We start from the raw sequence: 16,845 nt of genomic DNA, 5'->3' as shown, positions 1-16,845 counted from the left end.
TTTTCTCGGTCGTAAAAATATGGGGGACATTGGGGCGGATACTGTGGTATGTAGAGTATACATTGTTTCACAATGCGAGCATGTATAGTAATTTCATAGAATTATTGTTCAGGTATTTATGACATGTTTATTTTGTCTACCGCGAGATATCACTATCATTATGTTACGATTAAGAATTAAAGTTTAATTATGGGATGTAGAAAATATGGGGCAATATTGGGACGTCAACCCTTCGACTTATTGGTGACCATCCCGGGATGACGGGGTCAAAGGTCATCTAGGGGGTGCCAAATTGTCAAATGATACGAGGTCATATGAAGTTTTTGTTCGACTTGCTCTCATTTCTTTATTTCTGCATCAATTGTGTTTACACTTGGTACAAAATGATCCAATGAGGATGATATTGTCAAACGTCATCTCGGGGTCAAAATATCATATTACATACTTTATTGATCGCGAAATCAGGCGAAACTCGTGATTCGCGAACCACCTTGTTTCCTTTTTAAATCAAGATAATGTAACAAATGCTTTGTAAATTTTCATTGATTTCTGACCGAAAAAGTTACCAAGAATATAACCAAAAAAAGTTTGAAGGAGTGATCTTACAAGTTTGGAATCGAGTTAAAAAAAAATCGATGCAGTTGTGCTAAATGGTAAAGCATTAATCCTTATAATTAGCAGACTATGGGGACGATCTAAAGCTGTAGGCCCCCCGGTTGATTACTGTCTAGAATTCATTCCTTTTTATTGGCGCAGAAACAAAATTGTAACAATACAATTGAACAAATTATTTGCGAGGTAAATGTCGGGGGTAAACAGTTACCTGAAAGTTCCAAATTCAAAAGAAAGGGCCTGTGAAATCACATTTATTTTTGTATACAATAGCACATTTATTATTTGTGTATATACAAATTATTTTAATGTACATATGCATTTTAAATAAATTCTTACCTTACATGGCAGTCTTCTTATAACAGAATACTTATCTTTCTAAAGTAATCTCACCTTCCTCCCTTAGTTTTTTTATATCTATTTCATTTTTATAAAAGATATACAATCTTGTGATTTATATATACAGTCATATTAAAAATCGTTAAAATAAAATATCACAATTCGTGAAATGATATGAGGAAAGGTCAAAAGAAGAGCAGGAAAGGCTTGTGAAACTCACTGAATGAAACATAATAATCATTATTCACTGTAAAATAAAAATAAAACAAACCCGAAGTAGCATCCAACTTTCTTTGAAATATTTTGCGATCCGAGTTTGCACATTATGTACCAATGTTTTCTCACCCTCCATTTTTTTGCATACAATAAAAAAGACTTATATTTAGTGTGTTTCTATATCACAAACCTTGAAATTAAAATTGAAATTCACTCACATGCTAACACAGGATATGTGGAAGTACTGTTATTTGTTTTTAGTTGGTTTTTTTTATAGGTACATTTGTATACAATGGCGAGAGCGCGAGTTAAATCATTCATACATCTCCATATGTAATACTATTTTGATTTTGATTTATTGTTTTCTTCTGCATCCATAACATTCGTATAATACATTTTTCATAACATAATAAACATAATATGCTAGCATTTTTGGCATGAATCATAAATAAAGAGTATTAAAAAGATAATTTCAGACAAAAATGATTAACTATATGATATTCACAATTTGCAGGAGAAGGATTGTCATCATAAGCAGATTGCTTGAAAAAAATGACAATCCCAAACTTATACTAATTGAATTAATTAATACATTTATAAAGCAGAATGGGCATACATTTTCAAATACGAAACATGAATTCATGCAATATTAAAGTATGAAGATGATAAAGCTGAGGGTGACGGTAATATGATGATGATGATGATGAAGGCCATGGAGATGATGGTGGTCATGATGAAGATATTGGTAATGACTAAATCGAAGGAGGAATAAATTCACGATAAAAAGGATATGACACAGAAATTTTACTTCAAATATTCTGATAATAACATAGATTTAACGTTTGCCTTAAATGAGTGAAGAGACGAAGATTGTTTTACAGGCTCTGGTAGAGAGTTCCACAAATCTGGACCATGGTGTCTTATGGATCTCTGCGCAATAAGCAATTTAGGGTTGATTAAATGGAAATTTGAAGAGTTACGGGTAGGGTAAGAATGAATAGATGTATTCAGAGTATAAAAATTGTGGAATGAAGGTGGGAGCATGTTATGTACGTACTTAAACATAAGTAGTAAACTTTGAAGAGTATTTATGTCAAATACTGTTAGAGTCTTTAGTTTATGGAATAATGGATTTGTGTGTGATAAATATTGGGAATCAGTACAGATTCGAATTGCTTTTTTCTGTAATAAGTATATTGTATTAATTTTAGTTTTTGCACATGTTGCCCAAACTATGTTGCAATATGATATATAAGGCAATATTAATGAATTGTAGAGTATGACAAGAGTTGTATGTGGAATAATGTTTTTCATTTTGTAAAGTATACCAACGTTTCTAGAAATACTAGTAGTTATACAACGTACATGTTCATTCCAATTTAAATTTTCATCTATTGTGACACCTAAAAACTTTGTTTCTCTTTTCCTTTTGAGAGGAGTATTGTCTATGTTTATATTGTAAGGAAATTCGTTATCATGTGAGTGTGTATGCTTGAAATATATAAAGTTTGTTTTATCTATATTGAGTGAAAGCTTATTACACTTAAACCACAAAGATAGTTTTGGTAATTCACGGTTAATTATATCTACTAAAGTTTCTAAGCTATTATGTGAACAAAAAATGTTGGTGTCATCTGCAAATAATACATATGATAATAAAGGTGTTACAGAAGTCAAATCATTGATATATATTAAAAAAAGCAAGGGGCCTAGGATTGATCCTTGTGGAACTCCGCATTGTATTAACTGAAAATCAGAAGGAATATTATTGTGAATTACATATTGTTTTCTATTGGACAAATAACTCTTAAACCAAGATAGTGTAATTCCGCGAATTCCACAATTTTCAAGTTTTTTAAATAATATCTGGTGGTCAAGAGTGTCAAAGGCTTTGCTTAAGTCCATGAATACGCCTATGATATGTTCTTTTTTTGCCATTGCATTTGTAATTTTATCGTATATTTGTATTAACGCCTGATCAGTCGAATGTCCTTTCCTGAATCCATATTGGTTAGAATTTAGAAAATGAAAAGTATCTAGAAACTTATAAAGTCTATTGTAAATAATCTTCTCTAATATTTTGGAAATGCTGGGAAGAATAGAAATAGGCCTGTAATTTGTTATTTCATGCGGATTGTCTTTTTTTAAAACAGGATTTACCTTTGCAATTTTTAGGGAATCAGGACATATTCCGGTGCTAATCGACAGATTAAAAATATGACACAAAGGAGAGGCAATATAGTGTATGATCTGCTTAAGAAGGAAAGTACTAATTCTATCAATTCCCTGTGATTTGCTTGATTTGAGATTTTTTGTTATTTCAATTAATTCCTGAACATTTGTTGGGTTAAAGAATAAAGAAGTGTTAATGGGTGTGGGAAGAAATTTTCCAAAATTTTCATCAGTTCTGTCAAGTTTGTTTGCCAATGAGGGTCCTAAGTTAACAAAAAAGGAATTAAAGGTATCAGCTACATCTTCTGAATTTATCGCAACATCATGAGCTGTGAAATTATCTTTGGGTAATATTTTGGGTTTCTTGCCAATCAAATCATTTATAATCTCCCATGTTGCTTTCATGTTTGATTTGACTTTGTAAAGCTTCTCGGAATAAAATAATTTGCGAGAAGCTCGAATTGTATTGGTTAGTCTATTTCTATAAGTTTTGTATTTATTTTTGTTTTGAATAGAAGGGTTCTTTAAAAATGCCTTGTAAAGTTTATTTCGGGTACGTATGGATCTTAAAATTGCTTTAGAAATCCATGGCATTTTTGCCTTCTTTCTTTTGACCAGTGGTATCAGAGGAAAATTTTTCTCGTAAAATGTTTGCAATTTATTGTTAAAATTTGTGTATGCAATGTTTGAATTAGACTCATTAAATACATCCAACCATTCTTCAATAGCAAGATCCCTTTTAAACGATTCAATGTTATTTTGAGATTCTTTTCTATACATTGTCGATTTGAGTATATTTTCTTTTGGAATATCATTATCGCAAAATGAAAAAACCGGCAAATGATCCGATATATCAGATATTAACAATCCGCTGGTAATATCTCTGTTTAATATATTTGAAAAAATGTTGTCGATAAGTGTTGATGAATGGCTATCAATTCTGGTCGGTTTATCTATATGGGGATAATAGCCAAATGAATGCATTGTGTGTAGGAATAAATCATGTTCATTATTTTGGGATAACAGGTTGATGTTAAAATCACCCATTAAATATATTTGTTTTTCTTCTTTTCTAATAGTATGAAGGCACGTTTCAAGGTCTTCACAAAATAAATTTACTTTATCATGAGGGGGTCTGTAAATCAATCCAATAATTATATTTTTGCTTTTTGGCTTCGTGATTTCTATGAATAAAGTTTCACTCTGTTTTAATGATATTTCTTTCCTTACTTTGAATTGTAAATGTTCACTGATGTAAAATGCTACACCTCCTCCTCTTTGATCTTCCCGGTCACGCCTAATGAGATTATAGTTTTCCAAACTGAATATGTTAGGTGAAGTGTTGTGAAGCCATGTTTCCGTGACACCAATAATGGAAAATTTGAAATTGTTTAAAGTGAAAAGTAATGATTCCAATGACTCAAAATTTTTGTTCAAACTACGAGCATTAATATGAAGCAAACTGAATTTATGTTCCATGTCTCTAAATCTAGAAGTAAAATCTTCGGTTGAGTAATAGTTATTATCAGATGATATATTGTTTGTATTGAAAATAGAAAAAATGTCCATGTCTTTACTCAGGAGGATAATTTGATATTACCAAAAACTTAAGATTATTGGTATGATATGTGATTTGTGTGTAAATTTTCTGTGTCATAACAGCAAGATGGTGGTAGTAATGGTGATGAGATGAAGAGAGGAAGTTTAAAAAAACTAATAAAGGATGAATGTGAAATCGAATTTGCTGTTGGTGATTATGATGATGATGATGATGATGAAAAAGATGACAATGATGACAATGATGATGGAGGTGATGATTGTAGAATTGAAATCCTACAACCTGAACCTGATAATGAATATTCATAATCGAAATGTAATGAACACTCTTATTTCTGAGTGTCTCAGCCATGATTTGTATGCGAAGGAACCTTTTAAACACAAAGTATCAGTGGCACTGAAATAATAAAGATACAAAATAAAGGTTTCGATCCTATCGAATAAAAATATACATTCATATATATATTGATATAATTGGTCATCGACATCACGAAGTGTCTCAGAGGTCAGAGTCAATACAGAATCAAAGAATAATTTTAATTTGTTAATTTCTAATGAGATGTCAATTGTTGAATATCTCGTAAAATTTCTGTCTTTTATTTTTCTTGATCGATCACTTGTGTTGGTATTCAAAATAAAAATTAAATTCTAAAAGCTAGAAATTAAACACAAGTTTCTCAAAATTAGTTCATGACCTCTGAAAACATAAGGATGGTTCGTGAAAAGGATGATAAATTAGCACATAATGTCATGTACAACCAAAGGGTGGTGCCATAATGGATATACTGCATGCGTGCTGGTATAATCACATAATGCATGGTTGCATAGGGCCTATACACATGATGGCTGCATACAGGTTGATTCAGCAAAAGCTGGTGGATGTATGAAAGGGAAAATTTCACAATGTCCAATAGATTTGCTACTATTGTCAATAAATGTCTGGACGATCAAATGATTATTATAAAAACTGCCCTGACTTGGCAACGGGTAATACATGGACAACGTGATGAGTTTCTACATGTAATGGAATTCATTTAAGCCCGGCGCACACACGATTCGTTGCGATCCGAATTCAAAAGAAATTTTAATAACATTATTTTATAAAATCTTAGCGATCAAAATTCAAAATAGTGGTAAGACTACTGAAATCGAAATTCAAATCAGTTCGAGCCTCTCTGTAGGAATAAAAGGGCGATTCCATGCTAGAAAAATCAGTCATTTTCACAACATTTTTCAACCTGCTGTCCAAACGAACGAAGAACTTCAATTTGCTTTGTGGTAATATTAAAGTACTACTGGGTACACATTAAAAAAACTGACATCCAAAAAAAATATGTTGTCCATAGGTGAATTAGAGCTTAAAATGTTGCGTGTCGTACGGGACATTTCTGCGTCCCGTACGACACATACATTTTTCACCTATAATTTACCCATAATCATTTTTTGTGTTGGTTATTAGTTTTTCACATGACTATACCCACTATAGCTTCATCATTGACCAAAAATAATAATTTATTGCTCAAGCATTCGGCTAAGAAACTAGAAATTGTTGTCAAACTGTCCCGTACGACACGTATGGAATCACCCAAAAGCAACTCCAAATCCAAATCGTAATTACGTCATCATCGGCTGCGACTTGAAGCCGGTTTTGACGTTACTCCGACCACATGGCTTGCCCCCAAAATTATGATTTTATTATTCATAAGTATGCCGAACTTCAAATGAAATCATTTTACTTCTTGGAACTTTCACATTTAAAACAAAATGCGATTTATTAAAAAAATCGCGTCGCATCGGATCGCATAGTGATCTTCTCTCCTGGCCCTTCTCCTCCTCCTCCTATCTTTGCCATTGCCGTTGTTGTTGCTATTCCTGCTGTTATTTTAGTTTACTTACAACTTGTAGAACATGATTTGCCATACGCTTCATATAGAACGATTGGTTGCTTTTTTAGGACCCAGGCCTTGGAGCGTTTCATGAAAGGATTTGTCGGACGTTTTATCCGACAAGTCCTGTTTTATCTGACTGTTACCGTGGTAACAGCGCTTCTCAGCCAACCAAACTCAAGGAAAGTTGTCAGATCTGGCAACATGTCGGACAAAATTGATGATGAAAGAAATGCTCCCCAGATATTTTAAGTTCACTAGACAGGATGCATCAGATGGAAAAATTATACCCCCTTTTCACCAAAAAAAAAGTGAGAAAAATATCAAATCATTGTTAATCAAGATATCGGTCGGAAGGTAAAACCTATTTGATAATGCATTGATTAGTTTTTTAAAACCACTCGTCATTTTGCACTGCTGTTCTGAATTATTCCAAATTAAAGTCGCTTCACTTCAATGCTAAACTCACTGCTCACAGCGAACATTCGAAAAAAAAATGTATATATATATTTAAAATCTCTGCATTTCTGTTACAAAAGTACATTAATAACATTATCCACTTCTAAAAAGAACGCTTTCTTGAAGCAATGCTGATAAAGTATTTCAAACTATTCTTGCATACTCAAAATTCATTGAAAGTTCACTCAAATTAATTTTTTTCTCAATTTTTTGGAGCAATTGTGATGTGATATTAGAAACCTAAACAATGTACGTGAAATGTAAGGAGGTTAAGGACTATAAGTTAGATCTTCATCGACGTAATATTCTAATTTAAAAAAATGAAAATTGAGGTCCACATTTTTACATAGGCCCGACCAACAGAAACATGTAGATGTCATCTAATGGGATTCCAGACCGACACGGAAATGTGTAAAGTCAACGCTAATAGTGTAACAAACACTTATCAAATCGTGACGAGTTCAATACAAAGTCTCTACGGGGGCTATTTCTCGAAGATCTCGTAATCCTCGCCGTTTTCCTCCTCCCCCTCCTCGACGTCAACGACGTCGTATTTACAGATTGGTACGTTCTGTCGTTCACGTCTCATCTTCTCCTGCCATCGTCGATGGTGGAAGGCGAGGAAACACGTGATGACGATGGCGATGACGACGAAGATGTTGGTCAGGATGACGACCAGGCGCTTGATACCTAAAAACAAGTCGAGTGAGAAAGAGATTTCTAGTAGACCTGCATGTCTTGAAACAACAGACAAAATTATGAACTGTTAGATTCACTATTAATTCGCAAACTATCTGTCTTATTGTCTCGTTTTATTAGGGAAGGTATAGTACTTTTTTTTAATTATTCCTCGTCCCGTACGGAGCGCAAACCTTAGCGATTGAGCTTACATGTGATAATACGATTGATTTCAACACAAGTCATGGCCTGAAACACCACCTCAACGAGATCAGTTGTAAGAATCAATAAATAAGCTTTGTGTTACCAGAGTCATATGCAGCCTTTTCATTCATTTTCATATTGTAATTATTTTCAACTTACCCAAGTCTTCGATTTCAGTTGGAGTCCGCGTAACATTAACGTGTGAGCTCCAGTTACCAGTATTATATGTTGAGTTGAGAATTAGAGTATCGTTACCTAAAATGTAGAGAAAAAAGGAGGATAAAAAGCAACATCATAATATACAGAGAATAACAAAATACATTTTTCATATCTATTGGTAACCCATCTAGGTATTGATTTGTACATGTAGTGCGAACAGAGTTTGGCTTGTCACTCGTCTCGACCCTTTCTCGTACCAATCAGAGAGCATAACAAAAAATGCACCAGTCGAGATTCTTGACTATTTTCATTTTTATAACTTGCACCACCATTACGCCATTTTCTTACTCTGTTACTTGCTGCTTACCAAAGAGGGCGCTCTCACAATTGCTGCCTCTTCGCTCTTTTTATTTATTTCCGTGCTTCGGCTCATCGAGCTAGTATTGATGCTCCGGCTCGAGGCACTTCTCATCATGCCATCTTCGGCAGGAAAGGGGACTTACAAAAATACTGTTCAACCCTTCAACCTCAAATTTTAATGCACTTGATCACGGAAAAAAGGTTGCTAGTGCAAGCCAGTTCTTATGAGGAAGATCAAAGATAGCAAGACAAAAAATCTTCATAATACTCTCATACCAATGCCCCTCGGAGAGGATCGAAATACCATCTGTCTCTGGTTGCTTATTTCTTAGCAGACAGAAATTGCAGGGGGAATTGCCCCACCCCTTCAAATATCTTAGGCCTGCCTGCTACCTTCCCTTCTCTTGAAACGCCCTCTTCTCAAAGGGGGAGTGATCTGTGTGTAATCTTTCAAACTGTGTGCATGAATAGCTAGTCTTATTAAGATGTAACTTTTAGATAAATTTTAATATTTCATAAAATAAATTAACCTATAATTTCATTTGTTTAGAGAAACTACGATTTTTTCTACAGGAAAAATACTTGTTTATAGCTACTTGGTAACATAATTATTGCGGTATGAAAATAATGATTAGTGAAGTTGTATGTTACTAGTACCATAATTCAAATGGTTTCATATTACAAGGCCACACTGCTGAGAATGATGCATCATGGGTGTTTCATAAAGCTGTTGTAAGATACGAGCGGCTTTATGAACGACTGGTGATTCTTTCTTGTAGTAAATAATACACACCTGATGTGTATTGGTGTTGATGTAGTTCTTATAAGAAAGGGTCACCAGTCAGTCGCTAGTAACTTACGAACAGCTTTTTGAAACACCCACTATATAGCTATCATGGACTTGCGCCACGTTCCCTGACTTGCAGCTTTCCCTTTCCTTCTCTTGAAGCGCCCTCATCTTAAACTCACCTATAGTTTCTGTGGCAAAGGATGTGAATCTGGAAACAATGGATTCTGATGTTCTATCTAATTCTGGAGAAACGACTTCTGATGAGACCGATTGCAGCCTGGCCTCCAGTGCTGTTGTGGAAGTAACGTCAGCAAATTCAGGAGGAATTGTCGTTGTCGTATCCATGTCTGTCGCCCTCTTTCGGAATAGGCAATATACTGTTGAGATTGGCTTGTGATTAAGGGCTTACTGAATTGTCGGCCAATGTTGCAATGTCCAATAAAGTATTGCCAACTAAAACTGTCGACTATATTTAGTTCTGTGCAGAAACTATAGAATAGAGGCTGGGATTTCCAGGCACTGGCAACAAGAAAGAAGAAAATACAAATATAAATTCAAGTTAACGTAAAAGTCCAAACGTCAGCATATAACATTCTCTCTATAGACGGTCATTTCGTTGAGCATCAACATCGAAATACATTGTTTGAAATCCATATTAAAACTGGATAATTGTCCATATTAGGCCTATAGACATAATGGAGGTGGAAATTTATAGGAATTGTCATGAAGTGGTTTAGGGGTTTGTATTTCCGCTATCACATGCCGAGATAACAAAGTGTCTGCATTAAACAAATTTTGTTAGAAACGAAAATACCCGGTCACACACAAAACACCGCTCTCAAACCAAAAGCAGATCGTAACTGTGTACGATCACTGTGCAAATTATTATCAGCGAAAGAGTCGGCCTCGCGATGTGACTGGTGTACTGATTCGACTTCGATTCATGTTAAATCACGTGAGCACACGTCACAAAAGGGGCCATTGTGATGACCATACCTACATCGTAACCTAAATATTAGACTCATTTGTATTGTCTTGAAACGATGGAAACGGCCTCACATGACTAATTAATTTGACGCTCCTTGACCTCCAGAACTATATTGTTTGCATTGCTAACACCCATTTTTTTACATGCCAAGTGTGGTTACAAGGTGGACACCAAACTTGTATTTTGTTATGTTTTCCCCCACTATAAGTAATGCCTCAAATACTTTAGTATCACGAAAGGGGTACATTTATATGTTCCAGGATGTTGAAAAGTATATTCCATTTCTAGATTTTGATTTGTTTTGTTTGTTTGGGGGTTTTGGCAATTTTGATACCTTTTATGTCTTTCACACGCGTATACATCGCTTGTCGGGGAGGGGGATAGTGGCCCCGGACATTATTTGTTAATAATATAATTGTGTCAGTGTTTAATAGGGTGAGGTCTGATAGATTTAATAAATCATCACTGGTAAGTAATTTTCTATATGTATATAATACACAAAGATCATGAAATTGGATTACTAATTCAACACAAATACCCGGGGGGCCACTTCCATTCACGAGTGGATACCATGCGCGACCATTGAGTCTCGAAAAGCACCCTAAACACGTAATTTCCATATTCTGAAAATGCACCCCTTAACAAGTATTGGCGCGTGAAACCCTACCCTTAACAAGTATTGGAAACAAAACGATACTCTTGGCAAATATTCCCTGAAATGAACCCCTAAACAAGTACAGGAATGTTTTATTGTTACGGGTCCTTCGGTCGTCGGCTTTACCTTATTTGGTTTAGTACGACCCCACTTTCTACACCTCGCGCAAATCGGACTCTAAACACGAAGTGTTTGGGCAAAATGGACATCCTTTATAAAACATTTTAATTTTGTTTTATCATTCCCGCAAATTCGACCCTAAACACGTAATTTTCCTAGCGAAATAGACACCCTTTTTTCATTATTTTTGTGTTTTTGACACCCTTATCACGTTACGTACGTAACATGCCCTATCGTGAAAAGGACATCCTTTTTACGTGTTTTTTTGGTCGCGCATGGTATCCACTCGTCAATGTAAGTGGCCCCCCCCCCCCCCCCCCCGGGCACAAATACTGGAATTGTGCTTACGTGACGGATTCCTTCAGTTCAAAGTCTGATTTTGAGCGTGTCAACTTGTCATATCAACCCATACGTCAAAATGATGTTTATAATCTAACAACTACGTGTGCATATCGAACTCGAGATACGGAATAAAAATAGTTTCGAGATCTTGTTCTACACAATGGACATTATCAGAATATCAAACCAGGAATTGTTAAAGTATACACACAAAGAAAATTCACGAAAGTGATGATTATAGACAAATTATATATGAATGGAAAGGTCTTGTCTTTTTATACACAAATATGTCACTAAAAAGTCTTATCGATGTCGTGGAAATGCAAGAAATGAAATTATTAGAGACCATTCTAAGCCCCCCAGCCGCCCCCCAGACCGACAGTTCACGCAGTGAAAACAGTCGAGAATAATGACGTCACACAATAATCGAGCTCATCATCCCTCTCACCCTCTGTGCATAATACACTGAATCACCTTACTGACCTCTTCAATATCTTCCGAATTTACCGTTTTCTTCATGTAATGTGACATCCGAATTCTGTTTTCGACAACTTCAGACTATAAGGGAACCAGAACTGTGTTATTTTGCCCGTTTTTTATTGAATTGTGAACTGGAAAGATCGATTCTGTCCACTCGACAGTCTTCGACTTCGTTGTGTTGCTCTACTAACTATTGAAAAACTCCAAGCTGCACGGTCCCATTCACTTGCTCCCGATGCATGTTGCAGGCTACGCTGTTTGATCCAGTCAAAAGTCAAGGTAAGCATGTTTGGAAACTGTACTTGTTCTGACGATGCATTCAGGTCAGATGACAGATACAGATCTGATATAAGTTTAGAATCATGCATTTTGGCATAACTACTATTAAAATTAAAAAGTTTTTATTTTAGAAATAATGTTTTTGTACAATTCCACCCAAGGCAAGGGTTCATTACATGCCGCCACGCACAGAAAAATCAAGCCATAGAAGTCGTGTGTTGTGGACCCAAGAAGTGAGATCCCAGACGCCTCCAGGCTAAGCACGCGCGACCCACTAGTTAGAAATCCACTGCCAAACGCGGTTCGTGGTGCGGGGTTAGTATACTTAATACGTGTGAGTGGCACAATTCCAGCAGATTTTTTCTTCAGATTTCTAAAACTGGTCAGGACTCAGGCAGGCAATTAAATTATTTAGGAGCACTGAGTGGTATGGACCATGGCTGAAAATCTGCTGTTTCAGAGGAATGTTTAAGTTTTTATTATACACAGAATTATATCACCATGATGCCGATGTCATGAAGCCAGACAAATTTTCAGCAGTGATTACCCTGATTCCTGGCCAAAATCACTCACACGTATTGCGAGGTTAGTATTAGTATACTACTAGTACGTATTGCGAGGTTAGTATTAGTATACTAACCACTAACCGCGTTTGGCAGTGGATTTCTAACTAGTGGGTCGCGCGTGCTGGGATCTCACTTCTTGGGTCCACGACTTCTATTGCTTGAATTTTCTGTGCGCGGCGGCATGTAATGAACCCTTGGGTGGGCCAAAATTAGAGTCTGGTGTTTCTTTCTGATTAGAGTGTTGCTGCATATATGTATGCGTAATGCCTTCAACAATGAAGATAAATGCAATCTTTGTAATGACACAGAGACTCAGAGAGCACCGTACCTCAAGTGATGTTCGTGTAGTCTCCACTTCACTACTGGAGTACTGCTACAGCCTACACTACGCTACACACTTACCCGGGTAGGTGTGGCGTACATGTACGGTAGTGTAGCGGTAGTGAAGTGGAGTGGGGCCTACACAAACATCACTTGAGGTAGAGCACCAGTGTTCTGAGTGGAACTTTTCAGGTGTCTAAACCTACTATCATTTGTTGTTGACCGGGAATTACATGCCACCGCACGTCATCAATCATCACGATAATTAAATTCATACTTTGATTTGATTATTTAAACTATTTCTTTTTTTCTCTCTTCTACACACAGATCTGCACAATTGCTAACTCTGGTGACTTCTGGTCTCTGCTTGCTACCTCAATCTGGGAGATTCCATCATGTCCTTTTACTATGATTTGGATATATCCATTTTTTTCTTCACTCTTTCCAGGACCTACGGTTTGCAAGTTGTGGAATGATAATGATACAAAAGAAAAAATTTCTTTATCAATCTTGGAAACAATTTTGAGCACAGTTTTGGAGAGAACTAAGAAATTTTACTCGGACAGGAATACAGCTTGTCAAAAATAATAACACACAATTTAAAACGAAAGAACAATTTTAATGTTACTAGGGCATTTTGCGAGAAATGTTATACTCAATCACACGTCCCAAATCAAGGGAAAGTCCTTTGATTAAACATGTAGTTGAATTGCGATTGCAACTCGACCTTATTACGCTTGAATTTGAATTTAAGACTTACGCTTGATTTGCAATTGAACATAAGTTTCTTGCAGTGCCCCATAATTATGTTTTGTTATCAGATATTTAACGTGCTGATTTTTCTCGAAAGGTATAATATATTTGTCCTTTTAAACGGTATTTGAATATGGGTACGCCTTTTATTTGTTTTCCACAATATTTATTGCATGTATGAACAGAAGTGAAATATTTATTGTGAAGCACTGTGAATGTTGTGTGATGGTTCATCATCAGACTGAAAGCCTGGTGGATGTGAGGAAGTGGCCTGGATGAAAGAAAAGTGAACATGTGTCCAATTACTGATTTGCATATTCTAAGACAATTTTGTTTCTGGATAAATTTTGCTATGCATTCCCTACATTAAGAGTAAAGGAGAAGTCCACGCAATCAAAAATTCATTTGAATTTAAAGAAAAATAACAAGATATTGCAGGAAATTTCATAAAAACTTTGATTCAAATTTATATAATTACTATTTTAACAGTTCCGTAAATATAACCTATTGTGATCAGATGAAGAGTTTCCTATCGTCAAATCTGCAAAGAATAAAAAACAAAATGCCACAAAAAATAGAAACGAATGTGATGTGAGTGACAACTCTAATTTGCATATCATTGTTTTGTGTATATGACTGTTTTGAGTAAAAACAACAAGGGAAATCACTCTATTCAAATAATTTTTAGTTGATGTGGACTTGACTTTTAACTCTACCCCTCCCATCCCAAATAAGAGTAGAAATAATCTAATCAAGAACTTGAAAATCAAAAGCAGCAATTAAGAAGCAAGATTTGATAAATACAGGTCTGAATAGAATTTCACAAGAAAATAAAAAGAGAAAAAAAAGATGGGTAGGGACGGGGAAGGAATAAAAAAAAAATACCCAGAAAAAAAAAATCCGAGTTTCGAACCAGGGTCCTCGCACATGACAAAACAATGGCCAACGCATTTGGCCACAGACCATCGCCCTAACAGGAAGGCATTTTTAAGATATATGAAAGAAAGTCCGCTCGCCGCTGTTTCCTAATAATGCTTCGGCAATTCAACTGCAATTTCAGTCATTTCGCGATGGATATTGCCGTGTTTTTTTTGTGATTCCTGACTTTGCTACTTAATGAAATTTCATAATTTTTGTTCAGTCATAAAGAAGAATGTCTATGCTTTATATTGACTATAACATTAATGTGACGCAAGTGTGATTTCTACGTGAAAATATGCTTTGTTTATTCACCTATATTTCTTGAAAAAAAAAAAAAATTCTAAGCTAAATATCGGTCACCAAAATACGTTAAATGTGCACTTTTTTTCACTGTTCAGTAAATTCAAACTTTTATCTATATAACAAGACCAATCTTAAGAGGAATAAACAATTCTAAGAGCAAAAAACGCTGATTGGAAAGATCGTCTCCAATGGGCTGCTGTCAGCTCAGCTGCTCACTGCTCATTGTGTGACGTCACTCAGCTGGAGCTCGCAAGAGGACCGGTGGAAGGCAGAAATATGGCATGAAAATAAATCATTTTTGAGAGCTGATTTCTGCAATCTCTGATCACTATTTTGAAAAGTGAAGTTATATATCTGATTAGTAATACTTCCCCTTTACAATGATGACCACATAAAGTCATTATAAAATACTTTTGATTCTTTGGATGTATACTTTAATGAGATGATCAAAGGCCTATATCGATAAATGGATTAGTCATACCGTAATTATTGAAATTAATATAATTTCCATCAAACAGAATATAGTAGGGAAAGAGCTAGGGTATATAATGGGGTATATATATATCGTAGTCGTGGTTCGATAATGTGCGCTCTTCATATTAACTTTAAATGATTTATCACTAATGTTTTGGTTGTATAAAGACTTCATTCATACATAATATGGGAGAGAGGAAAGTCAGGAAACACGTGCTACCTAATTGGGCGGCATATACCGATCCACTCAGTAATATTTAGTGAGCATGCCAAGCATTATTGCAAATATGTTCAAACGGAAAATCAATTCCTGGGAATCTAAATCATGATATGAGAATGAGATGTTCATCTACATCATCTACCAGACGCTGGTCTGTAAGAAGATGATGTATGGACTATGGTGACATGTTGGAGTTGAGTAGCTAATAATGCATGCGCACGTATGGAAAATTATAAAAGCACCATACCACTCTAATATCACAAAGATGTTCATAACTTACCAACTGAAATTACGTAGTAATGATCTTCATCTACAGACGACTGTATTTCAGCGATCGCGATCCTCCATTCGAATAAAAGTATGGCTTCAATTTCGAATTGGCGGCGAGCAGCATTGTCTTGCCAAGATAGCGTTCACAATGTTATCAAGACACACCTCCAGACATGCCAGATTATGACAAGATATAGGTTTCAGTCCCTTTTCAGTTCGAGTATTGTTCAAAGTCCCAATGCTAATCTCAATTGTACCTGCGTTGGCTGTTGTTTACAATGCATGAAAATGGTGATTGTTCAACTGTACATGCATGGTATACTTTGTAAACAAAACAGAAAAGGGCATTCAGTTGGCTATATTTGTGAGCATTGAGTGAGTGCACGCATCGCAGCGCCAAGCCGCCAACGCACATTCAGAATGTAATGTCGCCGCGCTGCTACGGCTCAGTTGGTTCGTTCGCCTATTATCTCGAATTCGTTATTGATCTGACATTATTAATAACCTCATGACCTCATGTAGTCTTCAGATTCAGACACATGAAGGAAAACATAACAGGAAAGATATAACATTTTTAAGAAGGTTTTTAGCAAGAACATTATTAAAAACCTCTTGGGGTGCATTATCGAGATAATTTACCTGTTTCGCTCTTAATTTCTGGGAAATCGTTGTTCAAAAACTAAATTCCCCTTTTTCGCCCAGTGGCGAAACGAGCCCCCCAAAA

General features: G+C 35.6%; 1 protein-coding gene across 1 annotated transcript; it reads right to left on the bottom strand.

The window, feature by feature from the left end:
• Positions 1-1,316: 1,316 nt before the first annotated feature.
• Positions 1,317-16,582, bottom strand: LOC129276306 (uncharacterized). Its single transcript, XM_054912698.2, has 5 exons — positions 16,132-16,582; positions 9,612-9,951; positions 8,283-8,378; positions 5,900-7,931; positions 1,317-1,506 (listed from the first exon to the last, which is right to left on the bottom strand). The coding sequence occupies exons 2-4, from the start codon at positions 9,775-9,777 to the stop codon at positions 7,726-7,728; spliced, it is 468 nt and encodes a 155-aa protein (XP_054768673.1). The 5' UTR covers positions 9,778-9,951; positions 16,132-16,582; the 3' UTR covers positions 1,317-1,506; positions 5,900-7,725.
• Between the last annotated feature and the right edge of the window lie 263 nt (positions 16,583-16,845).

The sequence above is a fragment of the Lytechinus pictus genome, chromosome 14, assembly GCF_037042905.1.
Source record: "Lytechinus pictus isolate F3 Inbred chromosome 14, Lp3.0, whole genome shotgun sequence".
Taxonomy (NCBI): domain Eukaryota; kingdom Metazoa; phylum Echinodermata; class Echinoidea; order Temnopleuroida; family Toxopneustidae; genus Lytechinus; species Lytechinus pictus.
This window is presented reverse-complemented; position numbering and strand designations above follow the sequence as displayed.